This window comes from Gouania willdenowi, chromosome 12, assembly GCF_900634775.1.
Source record: "Gouania willdenowi chromosome 12, fGouWil2.1, whole genome shotgun sequence".
Taxonomy (NCBI): domain Eukaryota; kingdom Metazoa; phylum Chordata; class Actinopteri; order Blenniiformes; family Gobiesocidae; genus Gouania; species Gouania willdenowi.
Genome location: NC_041055.1, coordinates 28133760 through 28151476, shown reverse-complemented (window position 1 = coordinate 28151476; position 17717 = coordinate 28133760). Strand labels below are relative to the sequence as shown.

General features: G+C 35.1%; 3 protein-coding genes across 3 annotated transcripts in view; 2 read left to right on the top strand and 1 right to left on the bottom strand.

Moving 5' to 3' along the window:
- Window positions 1-3309, bottom strand: part of col27a1a (collagen, type XXVII, alpha 1a) — a 133302-nt gene extending 129993 nt beyond the window's left edge. The window contains exons 1-2 of the mRNA XM_028462745.1: window positions 3286-3309; window positions 1835-1962 (exon numbers count right to left, since the gene is read on the bottom strand). The gene's annotated coding sequence lies outside the window, so the exon portion shown is untranslated. The remainder of the gene's footprint in view (window positions 1-1834; window positions 1963-3285) is intronic.
- A 2891-nt stretch (window positions 3310-6200) lies between these two features.
- Window positions 6201-7465, top strand: b3galt9 (beta-1,3-galactosyltransferase 9). The gene is made up of 2 exons (XM_028463207.1): window positions 6201-6283; window positions 6368-7465. The coding sequence occupies exons 1-2, from the start codon at window positions 6278-6280 to the stop codon at window positions 7463-7465; spliced, it is 1104 nt and encodes a 367-aa protein (XP_028319008.1). The 5' UTR covers window positions 6201-6277.
- Window positions 7466-9725: 2260 nt separating this feature from the next.
- Window positions 9726-17061, top strand: psmd5 (proteasome 26S subunit, non-ATPase 5). The gene is made up of 10 exons (XM_028462926.1): window positions 9726-9937; window positions 11593-11737; window positions 11821-11934; window positions 12018-12146; window positions 13261-13370; window positions 13479-13621; window positions 14474-14665; window positions 14740-14849; window positions 15670-15810; window positions 16560-17061. The coding sequence occupies exons 1-10, from the start codon at window positions 9765-9767 to the stop codon at window positions 16815-16817; spliced, it is 1515 nt and encodes a 504-aa protein (XP_028318727.1). The 5' UTR covers window positions 9726-9764; the 3' UTR covers window positions 16818-17061.
- The last annotated feature ends 656 nt before the right edge of the window (window positions 17062-17717 follow it).

The following is a 17717-nucleotide window of genomic DNA, read 5'->3' as shown; positions in this document are numbered from 1 at the left end:
TATAGTTGTACAGTATGTGGTTACTTTTTTTTTTTTTTAGAATCAGAATCTTTTGTAGAAGCTAAAGTTTAAAAGTTTTGAAAAATACAATTTGACAGTTTAATAAACATACCACTTGATTTATTACCAAAAATAAACATTGGGGGTGAAAGTAACTAGTAAACTTTACTTTAAGCACTGTTTAATTGTTGATTGCCTAAGCTAAACCCAAACAACAATACTTACTTAACCAGGCCAACTACCATAAACATGGAGATGTGTGTTTTAGTGCGAAACAGCAGCAGGAAAAAAAAAAAAAAAAAGAAGAAGAGTGTTGTCGAACACCCAAATATTCAGTGTGGTCAGAATGTGGTAAAAGCACCAGGCCTACGACTAAAATATCTGAAAAAAAAAAGAAGAGCCAAAGCGTTTCCACAACATGAAATCGGAGGAGAATTTACGATGGAAACACGGAAAGTTCAAATGCTGCAACACTAACTGATGTGTCACCACTTTTCACTTACACCATGTCCACAGTTTGGCTGATGTGCAAATAATGCTTTTTGGGTTTGTACAACTTTTGGATTGCCAACAGCAACAAGTCACAAAAACAAAAACAAAAAAATCAGACACGTTGCACATGTAGCTCCTACTTTTAGCTGGTTGGACAAGCATCATTGAGAGGTAATTATATTCAAATGTTGTGCTAAGGGAGTCAATCACAGGCTCAGCTGTCTGTGTGATACAGTTACACAAGCCTGTTCTCTGTTCTCTGAACATAGTGTTCCACTTACAGGAGGCCACTTTATAAAGGCTGTCCTTGCATAGAAATAAAGGTATAATGCATGTGATTATTATTTTATTATCAATATCTTTCAATTATTTTTCTATTTTTGCATCTATAGGGTACAGAAGCGGATTAAGGACAATTTTGATGGAGAAAATAATTTTAGGCAAATCAAGAATAAAGTAGGAATGTCGAGATTAAAGTTGAAATTTAGAAAATAAACTCAAAATACAACATTGTGATAAAAGTCGAAGGTTTGCTAATAAAGTCTATTCTACGGAATCCGTTTCCGTAATAGGACCAATGTGTGTGCATGTGACAACAAAAGTAAACCTAACATGTTTGCATTATTCTAAAAGACGACTGTCGGTTCTTAGATGTAAACACTTCTTTAAACTTGACATATGCTTAGATCGGTGGTTCCCAACCTTGGGGTTAGTACCCCATTTGGGGTCGCGAGACACTGGGATGGGTCCGCCAGATGCCATCAAGAAACTAGAAATATTTCTTGAACAATTTGAGCAAATTTTTGCTTATAATGAACCTTTTTAAGCACTTTGATCATCACTTTTTCCTGCCATATTTAGGGTCTGAAGGCCAGAATGACCCTATGGTAATTGCTTTTATTATTCTACCATCATGCATTTGATCGTAAATTTAGGGGGTCCCCTGAGCATGCCCAAAGTATCACCAAAATTTGCATGCACCTCAGGCCTGGTGAGAAATTCAATAATTTGGTGCGATGAATAAATACAAAAACTGCAATGGAACCGCACGACCAGCAGGTTTGTCCGATTCATACGAAATTCGCCACTCGTATACTTGACCCCAAGATGAGCAAAAAGTTATGTTATGACCTTACCCAAAACCAAACAGGAAGTCAGCCACCTTGGGTCAAAGGTCAAAAATGTTTCTCCCTAGAAATGCATTTGCGCCTACGAGTCTGAGGGACTTTATCCGATTCGCTTCAAACTCGGCCAGAACACTTACAAAGTTCAAACAGTCTCATATTTGATACACATGATGACTGTATAGCCCTAAACAAGAAGCAATGTGAAAATTACCCACCAGGCTTTGTGTTCTCAGATAGCGCCACTTTTAGTGGGGTCCAACGCTAACAGCTCTAGCGGAAAGACGATATGTAGTGTTGACCTCAAAATACCATTGGATGAACCTAGACAGATGGGAGCAGGTCGCTGATGAAGAAAAAACAGGCTGTGATCAGTGCGAAGGGCCTATAATGTCACCCAAAAATCCTTCTCCATTTCCTCGCCATCACATTCTAAATGCTGTATCTTGGCTATTTTTTGATGGATTTGCATCAAATTTGCTGAGATTGATTTTTAACTGGTTTTCTCTTTATACAGGGTTTTTAACACATACTACTGTGTAAACAGGCCTTCTAATCCGTTTTACTGGTTATACTGGTTTTTCTTGTTCTACTGCATTATTATTGTTATTGCTAGGCTAATGCTTGGTTATTGCTACGTTAATGCTATTGCTAGGTAAATGCCAATGCTATATTAATGTTAATGCTGGGTTCATTTTATGCTAAGCTATTGCTAGCTAATGTTAATGCTAGGTAAATGTTATTGCTAGGTTAAAGCTAATGCTAAGCTAGGTTAAGGTTATTGCTAGGCTAATGTTAGCCCAATCCTAATGCTAGGCTGATGCTAATGTTAACCCAATGCTAATGCTAGGTTAATGTAATTGTTAGGCTAATGCTAGTGCTAAGCTAATGCCAGGTTATTGCTAATGCTAATGATAGCCCAATGCTAATGCTAGACTAATGCTAGGTTAATGCTATTGCTCGGTTAATGCTAATTCTAGGTTAATGCTCATGCTAAAGTATTTGGAATGCAATATTTCAGCTGTTTTTCCACCATTTTGTACCAAATTCCCTCAGGTCAAACCCAAATCTTCAACATTGGGATACACAGGTTTTTAAATAAAATCTTTTTGGTCACTTTCAACCCATGTCTAATCACCTGTTTGATTTTTTTTTTTAATTTTTTAATCACTTACTAGACATTTCAGGCAAGCCCACATGGGGTCACGAAAAAAAACTACTTGTTTAATAGAAGTTGAAGCACTTGCCTGTTGATTTTTGTTGCTGTTCTCCTACTGCACTCTAGATGTCGCCCTTTATTCATTTCCTCAATAAATACGTGTTTTTCGTCACTTTTCATCAAATTGTGTCGCCTTTAAGCTCTAATTGTAAATTCCTGAACCATTTACCCACTTCTTGATTAACCTAAATTACTTTACTTTTAAAAAGCTACTCACACTTCTGGTTTATAAAGGACGAAAGCTCTTCACATTGACTGAGTGATGTCCTAGCTTATCTAGCTTATTCACACAACCCCTGTGTTTTAAAAGCTGTATGTAATTGAATGTAAAGCTTAGTGACTCACCATGTTGTTACGCATGTTCATCGAGGATAGAACTGCACAGAATGAACATTTAACCCACACATTTAAATGGAGGAAGCAAAGAAAAGAACAAGTAATGATGATTACCTGGTGGGTTCACGGCTGTTCCGGTGATTAATCAGAATATGATGAGTCATCATAACTGAACCAACCCAGTCATAGCTACTGTCATGGACTTTATTATTAAAAGTTCTCAACACGGGTGTAATTAATTGCACTTATTTTGGTGTTAAAGACACCTTTATATTAAATCTATTATAATTGTAAAAATGTAATTGATAATAATTACAAGTGTAATTGTATAAATCTGTTGCTGTCGTAAATTTATTATTAAATTATAACTGACTTCAGATAATTTACTTTGTAATTGAAATTGCCATGAAAATTCTATTTTTTTTAAAAATATCAATTATAATTTAACCATGTTACAGTTCAACACAAATGTAGTTCACAATTATTAAAAAATTTAATAGTTTATTTTAAATATGTTTCATATCAAGCTTTCCCACATTTTACCATTAAAAAAAAAAATAAAAAAAAAAAAAATTGAGGGTTATACTACTGACACCCACACCAAAAATATTAATACCAATATTTTCATTGATTTGGAAGCCTAACAAGGTAACCAATAGATATTAAAGATATTAGATGGTAGATATTTGTTTTTAGTGCATTTTACAGCTGATTTAGGACCGTTATCATAAGAGATGCTAACAGAAAGCCACCACAAGAGGAAGGTTCGCTTTTATTTGGTTATTTATTTCAGGCTCAATAATTATGAGTAATTGTAATTGTACTTCAGTGATTGTAATTTAATTTCTGAGGATGAAAATTAATTGTAATTTAATTGTAATTGGAAAAAAATTGTTGGTCACTGTATTCATAATTGAACATGGGTAATTTAAAATGTAACTGTAACTGAAAAAATGTAATTGACCCCATGCAACTCTGCCTAAATTAGTCTTCTATCAGCATACTTCAAAACCCATCAGTTAAGACTTTGTTCCACTTGGCCTTTTCAGAGTTTTTATTTATTTATTATTATTTTTATTCCACCTGACCTTGACAGAGTTTACCAGAATTGCCATTACAGGTTTGACTAAGAACCTTTATAGAGACTCGTGTTCTGCCTTATTGCACATTTTCAAATGTCGACAAAGGTCAAAATTCATTTCAACCTGAAAAGAAAGTGCCTCGTTCAGTGTTTTGACCTTTCGGTGTCATTTTCCAAAAAGAAAAAAAAAAAAAAACATATTCAGAATTTCTGCATACTGCATAGTATTTGATAATTCAGATTGACCTTGGGATCGTAACCCCATGTGGGGTCACCTGGAGGAAAAAAGGGGGTTCTCTGAAATGTCTAATAAAATTAAAATAAATAAATCCGGATTTAAATTATATTTTTACATTTTTTATTTTATTTATTTTCCTTTTTTTTTTAAAAACTTTTTTCTTTTTCATAATTTAAAATAATAATAATAATAATAATAATAATAATAATAATAATAATAATAATAATAATAATTGTATATTTTATACAGTGCAGGTAGAGGCAGAATGCTCAAAGAGCTTGAATAATTATTTTTCAAATTAAAACACCCACACACAATCTCAAACAACTGTATTCTATACTTTCACTTTCTCAAATATAGTTAAAATAAAATGCAGTATGAAATATCTGAGTTGGTTTCCATTGTTACTTTTTTCACTGATACTGCTATTCTGTATTTGTAACACAATATACCAAACAAAAAAGTATCTGAGGTCGCCAGAAATTATAAAAAAATAATATAAAAATGGGGTAACGACAAGAAAAAGGTTGGGAACCACTGCTTTAAAACATATAGATACAGTAGGTACATGTGCTGTAGAAATAATAAAAAGGTTGTAGCTCAAGCATGAAGCTAAAAGTAGCCAAATTGTTTTTATCGATTCTTTCCTGTTTTTTGAGATTCTTCTATAGTCTTCCATGTGTGTTTTTATCTGACCCTCATAAATATACAGATACGAAAATTTGCAGACAAAGCCATAAATAATCTGACTGTAAAGAGGAAATACTTTCCAGTTCCAAGTCTGTTTCTCATAGACTCTTTTTTATTGGACATCCTCTCTCCGGGTTCAAGTCACTTCCCTTGTTTCCTCGTCTAGTTCAGTGGTTGTCAACCATTTCAGCATGCGACCCCCCAAATAAAGGTTCCAGTGACCGGGGACCCTCACTGTATCTGAAGGTGATTGAACACAGACATGAACATTGAAGAACAGTCATGTGGAGACAGGGCCATCTATAAAGGGGAATAAAGAGGAGATCTTTTTGGGGGCCATTCATCAGCAAAATGATGTTCCATTGTTCTATGAATCTGTGATAACCACATTTATTTATTAATCTGAATAATATCCACTGATATCCAGGAAGTTTAATATTATTTGCACCATAGTATATAGGTATCTTAAAAATTTAAATCCTTGTTTTCATCAGAAATAAAATGGGTTAAAAGTGACCAAATATGGTGGAAAAGGTTGTGAAAAGGTATTTTAAAAACCACAGAAATTGGTTGAACGTTGCCAGCTAGAGTGGCCAAAAATTGACAAAAGTGATAAAAAAAAAAGGGTTCAAATTGTCAATCTTGGCTTAAAAGTGGCAGATTATTTATATGAATTATTTTCATATTTCATGCTGTCTGCCTAAAATTGCCTGGCCACGACCATTACTGCGCATCAGCCGTAATTAAACATGTTTTTGAAAAGATAATTTAAAGGTGTCAGAAACTGAAAATAAACAAACAAATCTAAATCGTAACAAACCACGTAATGAAATAAAGATAGAACGTGGATCAGTTTTGTGTTGTTATTTTGTTCACTCTTGCTTGGACTCTAACAGTCATTAAGTATTAATGATAGAGGCAGAATACACTCCTCCTAATCAGACACAGACTGGGCTTCAGGTGCAGAGTTACAGTCTACTGGAGTTTCATGAAAGTGGAAACTTGTCTGTCATTCAGTGTGGATCGGAACACTGTGGGAGGTCTGCTGGTCCCCTGCTGCCTTTAAACACACACACATGTTGAACTGAGCTGGTGTCATGCAGGTATTTCATCGTTCTTTGGACATTTCACACTTCAGCAAAAGTTTAACTGCATCTCTGTGTGTCAATTCTTGTTTTCACGTGCAGTGTTTCCTTTGCAAGCTGCGTACGCACCAATGGTGTTTCATCCTCTTCAATGTGCTACTCTTCCATGCCTTGTTGTTTGGAGCAGATTTTGTCGAGGAGTACCTCTTGCAACCTACGCCCGCTGTTTATACGGATGCTAGCGTGGTCAGTGTGAGGGAGAAAGCAAGAAAACTAGACCTGAGTAATGCCAGAGAGAACATCTCCCACATGTACCCTCTCTCAAACACTGATTTCTGCACCAACGCGGACATCTTCCTCCTCACCATTGTCTTCAGTTTACCGGAGAACATAACCATACGAGAAACTGTGCGAAAGACATGGGCCAATCAAACTCTCATCCAAGGCTTCCCAGTTCAAACGCTGTTCTTTGTGGGATTGGGTCAATCGTCTCCTGTTCAAGAGGCCTTAAAGAGAGAATCTGATTCTAACGGGGACTTGGTGCAGGTTCCCTCAGTGCCTGAATCGTCCCTCCATGCCTCTAAGAAAAGAACGTTACTGGCTCTCCAATGGATCATCACATTCTGTCCTTTGGCCCGCTTCGTTCTGCTAACCGACGACACGGTGTTTGTCAACCTTCCAGCCATCGGAAGATACCTGCTCGGGTTGCACAGGAACCCTGAGGATCACTATCTAGGCAGGGTGATCCAGAATGACTCACCAAATAGGAACCCTAACACCCCGACCTACCTTTCCCCAGCCTTCTACCCTGACAAGTTCCTGCCGGATTACTGCGATGGGACGGCTTATATCTTATCCCAAGACGTGGTCCGAAAGGTGTACGTAGCATCTGAATTGGTCCTTGCACCGGTGCCGGTTGATGTTTTCGTGGGACTTTGTGCTAAGAAGGCGGGCGTCACACCAACTCACAGTGCCAGGTTTTCAGGGGAGAGGCACATCCGCTACAACACCTGCTGTTATCGGTACATCTTCAGTTCGGCAGGAATGGGGAGCAGTGAACTGGAGAGAGTGTGGGAGGACCTGAGAGAGAAGGGGAAAAGGTGTTCCATCCTGCAGACGTACTACGGCCTGGTCACATGCAAGGCTCTGACATACCTGGATAAACTGTCATTCCCTAACCTACAGGGGCTAACTGGATAATGGAGAAATATCAACACAAAGCAAAGAAAGTGCAGACATGTTTGTATACTGTACCTTAGTAAAACATTTAGTTCTTTCTTTGTGCTTTTCCAGACAAACATCTGACTAAACTATTTTTCTCATTAAAGAGTTTATGGTTACCCTTCTTGTGTCTTCTGGATCTTTAGGGGATAGATAGACTGCTTGAAGTAGACCAGGGGTTCTCAACTTTGGGGTCCAGAAATTTTGAAATTTGAACATGTAACATCTTGTTTTCGAGGGGGACCACGAGACACTGAGAGGGGGTTGCCAGATGCCTTCAAGAAACCATTAACATATATATATTTTAACAATTTCAGCCTATTTTTGCTTATTTTTACCCTTTTTCTGCAACTACACCAAACTTGATAAATTTTTACCTATTTTTTATCACTTTTTCTTGCTCATTTTTCCCGTTTTTAGTAGTAAACATGAGAAATTACGTTACAGAACGTTCCTCGACAGTAAGACAGAATATACATGACAATGTAAGAAAAAAAAATATAAAAATTAATAGCACATTATAATGAAATAAAACAAGGAAAAACATGTTGGATCCCAGAAAACTGAACATAGCCGACATGAGACAAATACACAAATAAAATGATGGGCAATCAAAACTTTACAGAAAAGTGTAGATGACCCCTCAGTTACACAGGTATTTCTTTATGGGTAATCATCTCCTCATGAAGACCTCAGGCTTCAACTGTAACTTTGCAGTTAAAGCCTCCATTCTATACACCTCCCTCACTCTTTGTTTCCATTGTTCCACTGTTGGTGGCTGTGAATTCCTTCACTCTATTGTTAGCATTTTCCTCGCAGTCATCAGGAGCACATGTAACAAGTGCCTTTGATCTTTTGTATACATGTTTTGAGGAGTCAAATCAAGAAGAAACTGGCTCGGCGTGTACAGTAAATCAACTCCCAGAACCTTATCTATCTCCATTTTTACACCCCTCCAGAAAGGAATCAAGATTGGGCAGTCCCAGAATATATGAGAATGGTCACCAACCATTCCACATCCTCTCCAACATTTTCTTGCATCTGGGTGATCAACAAATTTAGAAACCACCAAAGGTGTGTTAAAGAACCTTATCTTTGTCTTCCAATCAAACTCTTTCCACGTGTTGCTATTAATTCCTTTATGGCAACCACTACAATTGTTTCCCACTCTCCATCCTCTATTATAATATTCAACTCCAGCTCCCATTTTTTTTTAATATAGTGCATATTATCTGATGTGTCCAGTAGCAGGTTTCTGTATAAATGAAAAAACAAGTTTTTTGTTGGGTATTACTCCCATTTCTGCCACTTCTCCATCAAATTTCAATGCCTTTTCTACACATTTTTTCCACTACACATTTTTGGGACTTAAAAACCCTTTCCACCACTTTTCCCACCTGATGTTGCATATGTTGATCCATTATTGTCACTTTAAAAGTCTTTTTACCATTTTTTAATTTTTTATTTCATGCTTATTTTTATTTTGCGGATGCAACTCTGGATCAAGGAAGCCGTCAAGATCAGGAAGTGAGGCTTCAACTGCGAAAAGGGAGAGAAATGAAAAATTCTATACAAATAAATTTCTTCAATAGAATATAGTTATTTTCCAAACATCATCTACCATGACTCTAAAATGCTAAATTTTGTAATTTTTTATGAACAGTGAAAATCCATTTAGCATAAAGAAGAAGAAGTTGAAGATTTCTGTCTGTATTTGATTCCAGCAATGTTGATTGTTGTTTTATTAGAACAACAAAGACTAACAAATGGAAATTATTGAACAGTATAGTATTTTTTATTACGATTAAAAAAACAAAACAAAAAAACAATAGAGATAGAGAAGGCCATAAATATGTTTGCATTTTGTCAGATCTATAATGATTTAAAAAAAAAAAAAAAAAAGAGTAAAGGTCTGTACAAAAAAAAAAAAAACAATGGACAGGTTCATGTTAGATAACCTTTTAGCTTAGGGACTTTAATTGTTTTAGTGTGAAGTTTTTCCATAAAGTTATTTCTTTAAAAAAAAAAAAAAAATAGAAAAGAAAAAGCAAAACATGCTTAGATTTGGGAGTTTATTTGAAGTTTTTCATAAAGTGACTTATTTCAAAAAAGAAAGAAAGAAAGAAAGAAAGAAAAAGGTCAAACTAGACTTGGCTTCTCGCAAATCGAGTGTAGTTCCACTTAATTACAGTAGGTGGCAGCAGTCTGTGATAACGTAAAACGAAAAGAAGACAGAAGAAAAAAGAGGCGGAAGAGTTCCTAAACACTAGCTGCTGGCATGGCTGCTTCCATCGAGGCGTTGTTGGAGGAAATCTCCGGTGTTGAACACCCTTTGGAGGAGTTGCAGTGTTTGAAAACGGCTTTATTATCTTTACCTCTGAGTGGTTTGAGAGAAGCTGTGAACGGACAGAGATTAAACCTGGTTTTCTCTCTGTTAAACTCTGACAACAGGTCAGTCTGCTTCAATCAACCGTGTTTACAGTGATGGTCTCTCTGTTTACTGCTGAGTCATAGTGTTTTAATATTAGTAGTGGTAGATAGTAGATGTCATTTTGATCACACATGGCAAATTCACTGCTTGCAGGCCTTCATAGCATCACATCTGGGCGTTTTTACTCATTGTAGAGATTACAGGACATTTTAGCATTTATATTTGGCAAAAACTCAACTCAATTTAAATTTTGCCAATATTTTTCATTCATAAATGTAGATATTTAGAAAGGGAGTCATGTTTTTCAACATTTTTTTGGATGAGTTCAAACATTTAAAAAAAAAATCTATTCTAATCTAAACTTGCTGTTAAAATTTCCCAAGTTATTGGAAATGTATGGTTTTGGTTTTATTTAAAAAAAAATTTGTTTAGTTCTAGATTGTCAGTATTTTGTACTGTATTGTGTGTGTTTTGACCAGTCATTGTTTATTTTGTGAAAGTAGTTATTTGTTAATAAAATTAAAAAATAAATAGCTAAAAATTGATACTTGATTCTGTTCATTGTAAGGATTACAGGATAATAATTTATATTTGGCTAAAACTCAACTCAATTGAAATTGCATTTTTCATAAATGTAGAAATGGAGCCACATTTTTCACATTTTATAAATGCGTAAAATTATTAAAAAATCTAATTCAAATCTAAACTTGCTGCCAAGATTTAAAGTTATTGGTTTTATTTATTTTTCTGTTTAGTTCTTGATTGTCAATGTTGTGTATTGTGTGTGTTTATGATATTTATGACTAATTCGTTTGCAGATTATCTATTTATTATAGATAATAAATAAATAATAGATTATTATTGTTATTATAATACTAATAACACATAATAATGTATACTTTAATAATCACCATAGTGAAACACTACTTTGCATTTCACCCATTTTCCCAGAGTGGTAGCATTTTATTATTAATTCATATTTTAGTAGTAATTAATTTATTATTAGTAATTCATGTCAACAAATGCAACATATACATTAATAAACTAAGGCACTGCATTTTTAAAATAAAAATAAAGGTGGTAATTTTATGTTACGTTTTTTTCTTTAGGAATTTAGGAAATTCTTCCTTCCATTAAAAAAGAAGTACAGTTGATAATGCACTTGAGTCAAACTTAAGGCCTGGGGGCCAAAGCTGGCCCTTTAAAGCTCCCAGTTTGGCCTGCAGGAGAAAGTAAATATGACAGTGAAAACAACATGACTCATTGTGCAAATCACCAATTAATTCCTCCAAATACACAAATTCAATGAAACTGCACAATTATTTTCCAGGGTTCACAGTTTTCCATTTCCTATATCACGATAGCAGTCATTTTTAATCTCAAATTGTTGTAAGTAGTGTCCAGTTTTCCAAAATCATGCAATTTTCCTCGAATTATTCCCCAAAATTAAATAAAAATTGGTCACAATCTGTCACTGATTGCTTGGATATTGTCGGTGCCTTACATACTTTAAAGACTATTATATGTGGAAGGGAAAACTAGGGCACATGAATGATAAAATTCCTCGTTTTACCGCCTATAATCTGTGGCACACTTTAACTTAAACTGGTCTGAATTTGGCCCCTGCACTAAAATGAGTTGGACACCCATGTGCTAATGTGATCTGTTCCCACAGTGCACAGGTTGAGCTGTGCATCGACATCCTTGAACGCATCCTAACGGCGCTCAGCCCCGTGCACGTGTTCCAGAACTACAGGGCGGAGCTGCAGGCAGGTTTAACACATCCCAACGACAGGGTGAAGACACTAACCTTAACACAGGTGGGCTGATTTATAGTAAAAACATCACAAACATCTGACGCTAACTCACTGACTAATGCTGTTTCTCTACTGGTTTGTGTCAGATGGGTCGAGTGGTGGAGAATCCAGACACTGTGGCAGAAATCCTCAACAATGGCGACATCCTTAAAGCTGTGATCCTGTGCATCAAAGAGGAGAAAATGGCGGTAGCCAAACAGGTGATAAACAATTCACTGAACTGTGATTACTTTAATTTTAATGCCTGAAATCATGAGTGCTGAATAATTATTTTTATATTTAGGCGATTCAGTTTATTTCCAAACTGAGTGACTCCAAGCCTGGCCTGGATAAACTATTCCACACTGACCTGCTGCAAGTGATGAAGGATGTAATGGCCACCAGTGACATCATCCGATACAGAATATATGAGGTATTTATTAATAATATATATATATATTTTTTTTTATAAAAAAAAAAAGCATCATTGCCAATAGCAATGGTTCTCGAACTTTTGAAGATTGAAAGTCTCAGAGACCCCATCATGACAAAATGTAAAAAAAAAAAAAAAAAAATGGTAAAACATTTTTTAAATTTGGAATATTCTCGTAAAATTAACTATTGATAACTAATAATTTTATAACATTCATAAATCTCTTTATTAATAAAATGCTGGAAATGGGGGGAAAAAATCATTACATTTGATTAAATTAAAAAAGTGTGACTTTTTTAAATGTATTTAAAATTTGGAATATTCTTTTTCAAATCTTAATTAACTAAATAACTATTAATAGCTAATAATTTTAGAACAGTAATGAAGTGCAAAGAAATTTTTTTTTTTCTTTGTTTGCACTGGAAATGGGAAAAAAAAGTCTTTTTTACAATAGAAAGTCTTTTTTTACAATAATGATAATAAACATCAATTTTATATAGCGCTTTTTTGGAAACTCAGTTACTTTACATAATACAGAAAAAAATGTAATAAAATAAAAATAAATAGATAACAATGAAAGTAAAAGAAGGGTTAAGGAAAAGCAAATTTAACAAGGTGGGTTTAAAATAATCTGCAAGTTTTAGCTTTTTAATAAAAAATAACCACATTACAATAAACAAAGACTGGTTCAAACACAATACACAAAATTAACAATCAAGAACTAAACAGAAAATTAAAAAAAACTAAATCCTAAATAATATGTTTCCAATAACTTTATATCTTAACAGCAAGTTAAGATTGGATTACAGTTAATTTTTTATTATATTATTTTAACTCATTCAAAAAATGTGGCTCCGTTTCCAAATACATTTATGAATGAAAAATGCTGAGTTTTTGCCAACTCTAAGCGCTTTTCCTGTAATCTCCTGTAATTTCCTGTAAAAAGAAAATCCTTTTTTCTTTCTGGTGAACCCCCCCCCTGTCATGACATCACCCTCCCAGTTTGGGAACCACTGGCAGTATGGGGACCCGGTTAGGGTGATGAATCTCACCAAAACTTGCTAATACTTTGTTTTTCACTCTTTACATTTGAACATTCCGTTTCAATCTGCAGCTGGTGGTGGAAATCTCCTCAATCTCTCCTATTTCTCTGGGTTACTGCGCTAACAGCGGCCTGATCGCTCAGCTTCTCAGTGAACTTACGGGAGACGACGTGCTGATCAGGTACAATCATTGGTAATAAATCAATCAATAAATAAATGATAAATACAAGCAGACCTCACGGTGTGATTCTAATATTTTTTCTGTCTTCACGTCTCTTTTGAACACTAGAGCCACAGCTATAGAGATGGTGACCACTCTAGCTCAGAGTCAGCACGGACGTCAGTATTTAGCACAGCAGGGAATCATGGATAAGATCTCCAACATGATCAGAGGAGCAGAGACGGACTCGTTTTCATCCCTTTACCTTCCTGGTGTGTGAATAACAAAACTATGTAAAACAATTCCAGCAACTTCATTTTGTCCATTTTTTGTTCAGACAACTTTTTTCCAGGAAATCTCCTTTGATCTTCTGACATGTTTCAGCTGCTGAACTGCATCATTGGGCATCAGGGGGTGTAACAACTTATAAGGACTCATCAAAGCAGACTCCTGCAGTTCAGCAAACGAAACATGTCAGAAGATCAAAGTAAAGTTCCTGAAAAAAAGTTGTCTGAATAAAGAGAAAAGCAACTTTTTTTTTTTTCAGAAATTTTACTTTATTCTCCTGACATGTTAGGGTTAACATGTCAGGAGATCAAAGCACATTTCCTGAAAAAAAAAGTTGTCTGAATAAATCAAACCTTAACATATCGTATGATATTGAGAACTTTAAGTTTGACAATATATTTAATGTAAACACGTCTTTGTGTATCTATTTCTGTTCCAAAATATTAGCCGTTTCATTATTAAAATAAGAGAAAAAAACTGCTTTTTCCCCCTGGAAATTTACTTTGATCTCCTCACATGTCAGGAGATCAAAGCAAATTTCCTGAAAATAAAGTTGTCTGAATAAATGAAACCTTAACATATTATTCAAAAAGAAGATAAACTGAACTTTCTGGAATTATTATGGGGAAGTCAAGAAAGCATCAAAGCGATCAGTAAACACCTCTGAAGAAGACTGGCAGTTGACAGTCGAAACATGTCAGGAGATCAAAGTCAATTTCTTGAAAAAAAGTAGCCTGAATAAATGAAACCTTACCATATTATGTAAACAATGCTATGTTTACTGTTATTAAATTCAAACTTTGGATGTTTTCTATTGCTGATTGATCCTTTTGAAGGTCTGGTGAAGTTCTTTGGGAATCTGGCTGTCATGGACAGTCCACAGCAGGTGTGTGAAGCCTACCCAGCCTTTCAGAGTAAGGTGTTTGAAATGGCTTTGGACCCTGACCCTGCGTTGATCGGGGTGGCTCTGGACACTTTGGGTTTACTGGGATCAACCGTTGAGGGGAAGCAAGTCCTGCAGAAAAGTGGTTGGTGTTTATTTTAGTTGTAAAGATTTACTGTATATGATCATTTCAAGGAATTAATTTGTTTTTTTGTTTAGGAGAAAAGTTCAAGAGTGTGTTGTTAAGAGTGAGTCGACTTGCTCAATCCGGTGCCACAGAGCTCAGAGTACGCAGCCTGGACGCCATATCACAAATTCTCATCTTACAGGTATTTTTTTTTAGGAGTAATTAATGCAAATGTGATTTTGTTAAAAGAGGGTTTCTGTGGGGCATTGAAAAGCATTAATTCAAATTCAGAAATACTAAAATGTTTCACCTGTGGAAAGGACAAAGCTATGTGTTAAAGTTCACTTTAAAAAACGAACAGATTGGAAAAGTCAAAAGTATCTGAAATTGTTAGTTTTGTTTTTCAAATAAAAGTACGAAATGTTTTGTTTAGAAAAAAAAAAAAAAAACACATCAAGTCTTTGTGGTCTCCTCAAATTTAATACAATATTTTCAGAGATGAAACTTTATTAAAGTTTGTTAAACTTTTGAAAACACCCTTCAGAATAAAAGTAAAAACGAAGTGTTACAGTTTGGGATTTTGGTGGGGATTTATTTTATTTTTAAAAGCAAGGAAATCCCCTCTTTTTTAAAATTTAATACATTTTTCTGATCATAAACGAATGCCAACGTAAGATTGGATGAGAGTGTCGAACATTTTAGATAGCGAATGTTCGTTAAAGTCACACTTCTGTTACGTTCGCTGTTTCATTTCATACACTTTTTGTTGCTTGTACATGAAGACAAAACATATCAGAAATTCTGATATGTTTAAGATGAGATATTTGTAGTGACAGTTTTCATATTAATTTAATCTTTTACACAAAAAAACCCTAGTGTGTTTTTTCTTGAGTTCATGGTCATGGTGTTTTTCCAGGATAGCATTAAAATGGCATTAAAAAGCTTTAAATATGGCTGGCTGATTTCTGGAGAAACTCTTTACAAAGAAGTTAAGTTTCTTTTTTTCTCTCTTCTTATTGCAGGCGGAGCAGCAGACGGAGGATCTGTTGGCTCTGACAGAATCCTGGTTTCACCATCTGTCAAACCAGCCCATGGACATGATCCGCAACATCAGCACCCAACCGTTCCCAGAGCTGCACTGTGGGGCTTTACGAGTGTTTACTGTAAGTCACCAACATTTATGCAATGTAATTTAAAAAGTAGGAACAATTAGTTTAAACTGGCAAATAATGGGTAACACAAATTGTGACTTTGGTGAAAAGAGGTTAAAAGTGATAATAATGGGTCGACACTTATAACTTAAGTGCTGAAAATGTGCAGAATAGGCACTGAAATATGATGAAGTGGCAGAAATGGGAGTAATGTAGCAAAAATGCATTAAAAGGAGCAAAAATATGGCAAGAAAACGTGATGAAATAAAATAAGTTAAAATATGGCAAGTTTGGAGTAGGAAGGATTAGTTTAAACTGGCAAATAATGGGCATGACAAATCATGAATGTGGTTAAATTGGCAAAAAATAACATGAAATATGGTGAAAAGCAAAAACAATAATGGGTTAATATATGCAACGTTTGGTGGATTAAGTGGTAAAAAGGCTTTATAAGTGCCAAAAATGCCTTGAAAGGCATTGAAATTTGATGAAGTGGCAGAAAATGGAGTAATGTAGCAAAAAATGCATTGAAAGGAGCAAAAATATGGGAGAATAAGTTAGAATATGGCAAGTTTGGTGAAGTTGCAGAAAAAGGGTAAAAATAAGCAAAAACTGGCTCAAATTGTTAAAAAAATATTCTTAGTTTTTTGACTGCATCCCAGTGTCTCGCAACCCCAAATGGGGTCCAGACCCAAAGGTTGAGAACCCCTGCTGTATATAATTGGGGGAGTTTGTAAGTTTTTACATGTTGTGTCTCACAGGCCATTGCCAGCCAGCCGTGGGGTCAGAGGTTGATGATAAGCAACCCAGGGTTCATGGAGTTTATTTTGGATCGCTCAACGGGACATTCCAAAGAAGCCAAAGACGCCAAGTTCGACCTTGTGGGGGCGCTGGTGTGCTCGTCTACGGCTGCAGAGATCATGGGCAGTCAGCACTTCATCCGTTTAAAGACTTACCTCAGAGAGGGGCCGTACTACGTGACCGCCGTGGCTGCAGTGGGCACAGAAGGAGCAGAATAAGTTATAGGGTCCTGAGCAACGGGGAAGTGGTTTATCACATTATTCTGAGGAAAAATCAGAGCGGGATTTGACAAGAAAAAAAATAATAATAATAATTTGGACATCATATCACAATTGAGCACTTTAGCTTCAATCACATCAAGACAACTGAAGGAAATGGGATCATTCTAAAATACTACTGCTTTGGATTGTACTTGTTTGTATACTTTGAAACATTTGTAATAAAATCCTATGAAAGGAAAAAGAGTTGCCTCACTTTTTTCATTGATACATTCTTTAAAATGTCAATGTATTGATAATTTAATTAAAAAAAGAGCTGTTGAGTAGTTTTAGTATATGTAAGCATTTAGAATAATGACCAATCTGAGTGTTAAGACAGGAAAGACAAATCATTTGTCTATTTCTGGAATCATTTTGTAATTTTTTTTCCCAGATTTTAAGTGATTTTGGAGTACTTTTTCTCTTTTTTATTGTTTTAGAGTAATTTTTGTGTTTATGTTGTCCTGTTGTGCATTTTTTGTCATTTTTGTTGTCATTTTCAGTTTTCTCAGTATTTTTTGTGTGTTTATGTTGGTGTTTTTTTGTCAGTTTTTGGTCTTTCGTGTCATTTTTGTTGTTTTTGGTTTTCCGAGTCATTTATTGCTTATATGCTTTTTTGCCCTTTTGGTTTTGGTTTTTGCTTCTCCACTAGGTCAGTTATTCTCAACATGTTGGGTTTTGGACCCACTCCTACATCTTCAACACAAGCCTTGACACAATTTGAAGACATTTTTCTAAAAAAAAAAAAAAAAAAGTTTTAAGAATTAAGAATTTTTGAAATCTTTGAAATAAAAAATAATAAATGTTTGTACTTGTAATTAACTAAACATGCCATTTTAACCCATTTCTAGTAGTCTGCAA